General features: G+C 55.0%; 2 protein-coding genes across 17 annotated transcripts in view; one reads left to right on the top strand and one right to left on the bottom strand.

The window, feature by feature from the left end:
• LOC124020470 (proline-rich protein 5-like) overlaps positions 1 to 6,838 on the bottom strand; it is a 184,094-nt gene that overhangs the window by 86,572 nt on the left and 90,684 nt on the right. The window lies entirely within an intron of this gene.
• The window catches only part of LOC124020469 (protein PHTF2-like), a 31,415-nt gene continuing 25,343 nt past the window's right edge, over positions 767 to 6,838 (top strand). For 8 of the 9 annotated variants that reach the window (XM_046335709.1, XM_046335712.1, XM_046335715.1 and 5 more), the window contains exons 1-2: positions 767 to 900; positions 3,110 to 3,278. In XM_046335709.1, the coding sequence (XP_046191665.1) occupies positions 3,190 to 3,278 (89 nt within the window). In that variant the 5' untranslated portion in view covers positions 767 to 900; positions 3,110 to 3,189. Of the gene's footprint in view, positions 901 to 1,051; positions 1,084 to 3,109; positions 3,279 to 6,838 lie in introns of those variants that run through there. The other variant, XM_046335706.1, reaches the window with a different exon arrangement.

Genomic DNA, 6,838 nt, shown 5'->3' with positions numbered 1-6,838 from the left:
AGACAGCGAGAGTGTAATGTGTACCGTTAATTGTTGTTGTTTTTCACTTTATATATTCACTTTGTATGTTGTCTACCTCACTTGCTTTGGCAATGTTAACACATGTTTCCCCTGTCAATAAAGCCATTGGAGAGAGAGAGAGAGAGAGAGAGAGAGAGAGAGAGAGAGAGAGAGAGAGAGAGAGAGAGAGAGAGAGAGAGAGAGAGAGAGAGAGAGAGAGAGAGAGAGAGAGAGAGAGAGAGAGAGAGAGAGAGAGAGAGAGAGAGAGAGAGAGAGAGAGAGAGAGAGAGAGAGAGAGAGAGAGAGAGAGAGAGAGAGAGAGAGAGAGAGAGAGAGAGAGAGAGAGAGAGAGAGAGAGAGAGAGAGAGAGAGAGATTTCATGCCAGGCTGAGGTAGATGAAGAGAGGTTGATGTAGTGGGGTGTGTGTTTCAGATTTGTCTGCCCTGTCCTTCAATGTCAACAAGGTCCCCACGGTGAAGGCCCCGTGTCCCATGATGGGGGCATTAGTGGAATTGGCTGAGGGTTATTTAATCCAGGGGGCACCCAGGTCTTCCTCTGGTAGTTGTTGTAACAGAGACATGATGCCGGTCTGTCATAATGAAGTCTTATGTGTCCTTGTGATTCCCGTTGAGACAGCCATCTCTTATGAGAGATCTGTTGGTAAAGGTACACCCAGTGAAATGTTATAATGCTTCATAACCTGTCTTCTCTCCTGTTTGTGTGTCCGTGTGTGTGTCCAGGTTCTGCTTTTGCCAAGGCCAAGCCTGAGTCTCCCTGGACGTCTCTGACCAGGAAGGGTCTTGTCAGGGTGGTGTTGTTCCCCTTCTTCTTCAGATGGTGGATCCAGGTCACCTCCAGAGCCATCTTCCTCCTCCTCCTCCTCCTCTACCTGCTTCAAGGTACCTACCTAACCCTAACCTCCAGTCATCTTCCTCCTCCTCCTCCTCCTCTACCCGCTACAAGGTACCTACCTAACCCTAACCTCCAGTCATCTTCCTCCTCCTCTAACTGCTTCAAGGTACCTACCTAACCCTAACCTCCAGTCATCTTCCTCCTCCTCCTCCTCCTCTACCTGCTACAAGGTACCTACCTAACCCTAACCTCCAGTCATCTTCCTCCTCATCTACCTGCTTCACAAGGTACCTACCTAACCCAAACCAGAACAGTTTGTCCTCCTCCTTATAAAGACTTCCCTTACCTGAAGACTTTTTGTTTTTGTTCCTTTGGTCTCCAGTCATTTGTGCACACATTTCTTCTCCCAAGCCCAAAGTCGCTCCTCTAAGTGCTTCCCAAAGTCGCTAGCCCACTAGCCCAAAGTCAGTAGCCCCTCCTCCTCCTCCAGTCCAGTTCAGCTACCTCCAGCCCAGTTCAGCTAACCCAAACCAGAACAGTTTGTGCAGTCCAGTTATAAAGACTCCAGCCCAGTTATGAGCTAGGCTCCAGCCCAGTTCAGCTAGGCTCCAGTCCAGTTGTTTGTCCACCAGTTCTCTAGGCTCCAGTCCAGTTCAGCTAGGCTCCAGTCCAGTTCAGCTAGGCTCCAGTCCAGTTCAGCTAGGCTCCAGTCCAGTTCAGCTAGGCTCCAAAGTCAGCTAGGCTCCAGTCCAGTTCAGCTAGGCTCCAGTCCAGTTCAGCTAGGCTCCAGTCCAGTTCAGCTAGGCTCCAGTCCAGTTCAGCTAGGCTCCAGTCCAGTTCAGCTAGGCTCCAGTCCAGTTCAGCTAGGCTCCAGTCCAGTTCAGCTAGGCTCCAGTCCAGTTCAGCTAGGCTCCAGTCCAGTTCAGCTAGGCTCCAGTCCAGTTCAGCTAGGCTCCAGTCCAGTTCAGCTAGGCTCCAGTCCAGTTCAGCTAGGCTCCAGTCCAGTTCAGCGAGGCTCCAGTCCAGTTCAGCGAGGCTCCAGTCCAGTTCAGCTAGGCTCCAGTCCAGTTCAGCTAGGCTCCAGTCCAGTTCAGCTAGGCTCCAGTCCAGTTCAGCTAGGCTCCAGTCCAGTTCAGCTAGGCTCCAGTCCAGTTCAGCTAGACTCCAGTCCAGTTCAGCTAGGCTCCAGTCCAGTTCAGCTAGGCTCCAGTCCAGTTCAGCTAGGCTCCAGTCCAGTTCAGCTAGGCTCCAGTCCAGTTCAGCTAGGCTCCAGTCCAGTTCAGCTAGGCTCCAGTCCACCAAACATGTGGAAGGCTTAAGTCTCACCCGTTTCAGCTCCACCATTAGTTCAGTGTGTTGTTGGTCTCTGCTTGTGTAGACCATGAGTACCTCCACCTTTCTCTGGCTGTGGTTGGTCATGGGAAATTCCAGTCCAACCTGGCACTGTCAGTTAGATAGACACACACACACACACAAAGAGAGGAACAGAACAGGGTCTGTCTTTATTCCTCTGCCTTCTGAATAAATTACAGGAGAGCTATTTCTGAGCCTCTCCAAACTCATGAACCCTCGTGTGTGTGTGTGTGCGTGTTGACAGGATCCAGTCCCCTACCCCCTCCCATATTGACCTTGAGTACATCAAAACAAATGGCCCCTCTCTCAATACCAGTCTCACTATGTGTGGTACTAGTCCAGTTAGTGAGCAGCCAAGGGGACCAGTTGTATTATAACGCCCTCATCCATCCATCCCTCCTTTCACCTCTCCTTCTCAACCTGGCTAAAGTTTTAATATAAACTATTGACAGGAAGTCCAGTAGAAAATGGAGAATATCCCACATACATGGAGCGCATAACATTTCCATCTCAGCTCTCTCTCTCTCTCTGTCTCTGTCTCCAGTTCTGTCTCCAGTCCAGTTCAGCTAGGCTCCAGTCCAGTCTCTGTCTCTGTCTCTGTCCTGTCTCAGTCTCAGCTGGCTCCAGTCCAGTCTCAGCTAGGCTCCAGTCCAGTTCAGCTAGGCTCCAGTCCAGTCTCTCTGTCTCTCTGTCCTGTCTCTGTCTCTGTCTCTGTCTCTCCAGTTCAGCTCTCTCCAGTCCAGTTCAGTCTCTGTCTCCAGTCCTGTCTCTGCCTAGGCTCCAGTCCAGTTCACCCTTGCTCTCCAGTCCAGTCTCTCTCTCTCCAGTCCAGTTCTGCTCTGTCTCTGTCTCTGTCCTGTTCTGTCTAGTCTCCAGTCCACCCTTGTTCAGCTCTCTCTCCAGTGGCTGCTGCAGCGTTATTCTTCACCATTCCCCAGCCCCACAGTATCCCGACCACAGAGGTGTTTGGGGCGATATGGCTGATGCTGTTACTGGGGACAGTGCACTGCCAGATCGTCTCCACACGCACCCCCAAACCCACCAGCAGCAGCAGCTCTGGCAAGAGAAGAAGGTGGGGAGAAGGGCTGGGGATGGATGGAGGGAGGGAGAGAGAAGAGAGATGGAGGAAGAAGGGGAGAGAGAGGGATGAGGAGGGAGAGAGAAGAGAGGGAGGAAGAAGGGGAGAGAGAGGGATGAGGAGGGAGAGAGAAGAGAGGGAGGAAGAAGGGGAGAGAGAGGGATGAGGAGGGAGAGAGAAGAGGAGAGGGAGGAAGAAGGGGAGAGAGAGGGATGAGGAGGGAGAGAGAAGAGAGAGGAACAGAACAGGGATGAGGAGAGAGGGAGGAAGAAATTAAGAAGGGGAGAGAGAGGGATGAGGAGGGAGAGAGAAGAGAAGAGGGAGGAAGAAGGGGAGAGAGAGGGATGAGGAGGGTGAGAGAAGAGAGGGGAGGAAGAAGGGGGAGAGAGAGGGATGAGGAGGGAGAGAGAAGAGGAGAGGGAGGAAGAAGGGGAGAGAGAGGGATGAGGAGGGAGAGAGAAGAGGAGAGGGAGGAAGAAGGGGAGAGAGAGGGATGAGGAGGGAGAGAGAGAGGAGAGGGAGGAAGAAGGGAGAGAGAGGGATGAGGAGGGAGGAGAAGAGGAAGAGGGGGGGAGAGAGAGGGATGAGGAGGGAGAGGAGAGGAGAGGAGAGGAAGAGAGAGGGATGAGGAGGGAGGAAGAAGGGGAGAGGAGGGATGAGGAGGGAGAGAGAAGAGGAGAGGGAGGAAGAAGGGGAGAGAGAGGGATGAGGAGGGAGAGAGAAGAGGAGAGGGAGGAAGGGGAGAGAGAGGGATGAGGAGGGAGGAAGAAGGGGAGAGAAGAGGAGAGGGAGGAAGGGGAGAGAGAGGGATGAGGAGGGAGGAAGAAGGGGAGAGAGAGGGATGAGGAGGGAGAGAGAAGAGGAGAGGGAGGAAGAAGGGGAGAGAGAGGGATGAGGAGGGAGAGAGAAGAGGAGAGGGAGGAAGGGGAGAGAGAGGGATGAGGAGGGAGGAAGAAGGGGAGAGAGAGGGATGAGGAGGGAGAGAGAAGAGGAGAGGGAGGAAGAAGGGGAGAGAGAGGGATGAGGAGGGAGAGAGAAGAGGAGAGGGAGGAAGAAGGGGAGAGAGAGGGATGAGGAGGGAGAGAGAAGAGGAGAGGGAGGAAGAAGGGGAGAGAGAGGATGAGGAGGGAGAGAGAAGAGGAGAGGGAGGAAGAAGGGGAGAGAGAGGGATGAGGAGGGAGAGAGAAGAGGAGAGGGAGGAAGAAGGGGAGAGAGAGGGATGAGGAGGGAGAGAGAAGAGGAGAGGGAGGAAGAAGGGGAGAGAGAGGGATGAGGAGGGAGAGAGAAGAGGAGAGGGAGGAGAGAAGGGGAGAGAGGGAGGGAGGAGAGAGAAGAGGAGAGGGAGAGAGAGAGAGGAGAGGGAGGGAGGAAGAAGGGGCGAGAGAGGGAGGAAGAAGGGGAGAGAGAGGGATGAGGGAGAGAGAAGAGGAGAGGGAGGAAGAAGGGGAGAGAGAGGGATGAGGAGGGAGAGAGAAGAGGAGAGGGAGGAAGAAGGGGAGAGAGAGGGAGGAAGAAAGGGAGAGAAGAGGAGAGGGAGGAAGAAGGGGAGAGAGAGGGATGAGGAGGGAGAGAGAAGAGGAGAGGGAGGAAGAAGGGGAGAGAGAGGGAGAGAGAGAGGAGAGGGAGGGAGGGAGGGAGAGAAGGGATGAGGAGGGAGAGAGAAGAGGAGAGGGAGGAAGAAGGGAGAGAGAGGGATGAGGAGGGAGAGAGAAGAGGAGAGGGAGGAAGAGGGGAGAGAGAGGGAGGGAGGGAGGAAGAAGAGGAGAGAGAGGGAGAGAGAGAGGGAGGGAGGAAGAAGGGGCGAGAGAGGGAGGAAGAGGGGAGAGAGAAGAGAGGGAGGAGAAGAGGGAGAGGAAGAAGGGGAGAGAAGAGGGAGGGGGAGGGAGAGAGAAGAGGAGAGGGAGGAAGAAGGGGAGAGAGAGGGAGGAAGAAGGGAGAGAGAAGGAAGAAGGGGAGAGAGAGGGAGGAAGAAGGGAAGAGAGAGAGGAAGAAGAGGAGAGAGAAGAGGAGAGGGAGGAAGAAGGGGAGAGAGAGGGATGAGGAGGGAGAGAGAAGAAGAGAGAGGGAGGAAGAAGGGGAGAGAGAGGGAGAGAGAAGAGGGAGGGAGGAAGAAGGGGAGAGAGAGGGATGAGGAGGGAGAGAGAAGAGGAGAGGGAGGAAGAAGGGGAGAGAGAGGGATGAGGAGGGAGAGAGAAAGAGGAGAGGGAGGAAGAAGGGGAGAGAAGGGGAGGGAGGGAGAGAGAAGAGGAGAGGGAGGGAGAGAGAAGAGGAGAGGGAGGAGGAAGAAGGGGAGAGAGAGGGATGAGGAGGGAGAGAGAAGAGGAGAGGGAGGAAGAAGGGGAGAGAGAGGGATGAGGAGGGAGAGAGAAGAGGAGAGGGAGGAAGAAGGGGAGAGAGAGGGATGAGGGAGGGAGAGAGAAGAGGAGAGGGAGGAAGAAGGGGAGAGAGAAGAGGAGAGGGAGGAAGAAGGGGAGAGAGAAGAGGAGAGGGAGGAAGAAGGGGAGAGAGAAGAGGAGAGGGAGGAAGAAGGGGAGAGAGAAGGATGAGGAGGGAGAGAGAGGGATGAGGAGGGAGAGAGAAGAGGAGAGGGAGGAAGAAGGGGAGAGAGAGGGATGAGGAGGGAGAGAGAAGAGGAGAGGGAGGAAGAAGGGGAGAGAGAGGGATGAGGAGGGAGAGAGAAGAGGAGAGGGAGGAAGAAGGGGAGAGAGAAGGATGAGGAGGGAGAGAGAGGAGAGGAGGGAGGGAGGAAGAAGGGGAGAGAGAGGGATGAGGAGGGAGAGAGAAGAGGAGAGGGGAGGAAGAAGGGGAGAGAGAGGGATGAGGAGGGAGAGAGAAGAGGAGAGGGAGGAAGAAGGGAGAGAGAGGGATGAGGAGGGAGAGAGAAGAGGAGAGGGAGGAAGAAGGGGAGAGAGAGGGAGGGAGGGAGAGAGAAGAAGGGAGAGAGAGGGATGAGGAGGGAGAGAGAAGAGGAGAGAGAGGATGAGGGGGAGGGGAGAGAGAGGGATGAGGAGGGAGAGAGAGGAGGAGAGGGAGGAAGAAGGGGAGAGAGAGGGAGAGGAGGGAGAGAGAAGAGGAGAGGGAGGAAGAAGGGGAGAGAGAGGGATGAGGAGGGGAGAGAGAAGAGGAGAGGGAGGAAGAAGGGGAGAGAGGGATGAGGAGGGAGAGAGAAGAGGAGAGGGAGGAAGAAGGGGAGAGAAGATGAGGAGGGAGAAGAAGGGGAGAGGGAGGGATGAGGAGGGAGAGAGAAGAGGAGAGGGAGGAAGAAGGGGAGAGAGAGGGATGAGGAGGGAGAGAGAAGAGGAGAGGGAGGAAGAAGGGGAGGAGAGAGAGGGATGAGGAGGGAGAGGAGGGGAGAGAGGGAGAGAGAAGAGGAGAGGGAGGAAGAAGGGAGAGAGGGATGAGGAGGGAGGAGAAGAGGAGAGGGAGGAAGAAGGGGAGAGAGAGGGATGAGGAGGGAGAGAGGGGAGGAGAGGGAGGAAGAAGGGGGAGAGAGAAGAGGAGAGGGAGGAAGAAGGGGAGAGAGAGGATGAGGAGGGAGAGAGAAGAGGAGAGGG

The sequence above is a fragment of the Oncorhynchus gorbuscha genome, unplaced genomic scaffold (assembly GCF_021184085.1).
Source record: "Oncorhynchus gorbuscha isolate QuinsamMale2020 ecotype Even-year unplaced genomic scaffold, OgorEven_v1.0 Un_scaffold_828, whole genome shotgun sequence".
NCBI classification, from domain to species: domain Eukaryota; kingdom Metazoa; phylum Chordata; class Actinopteri; order Salmoniformes; family Salmonidae; genus Oncorhynchus; species Oncorhynchus gorbuscha.
The sequence above is the reverse complement of the archived record's forward strand: the minus strand, read 5'-3'. Positions and strand labels throughout refer to the sequence as shown.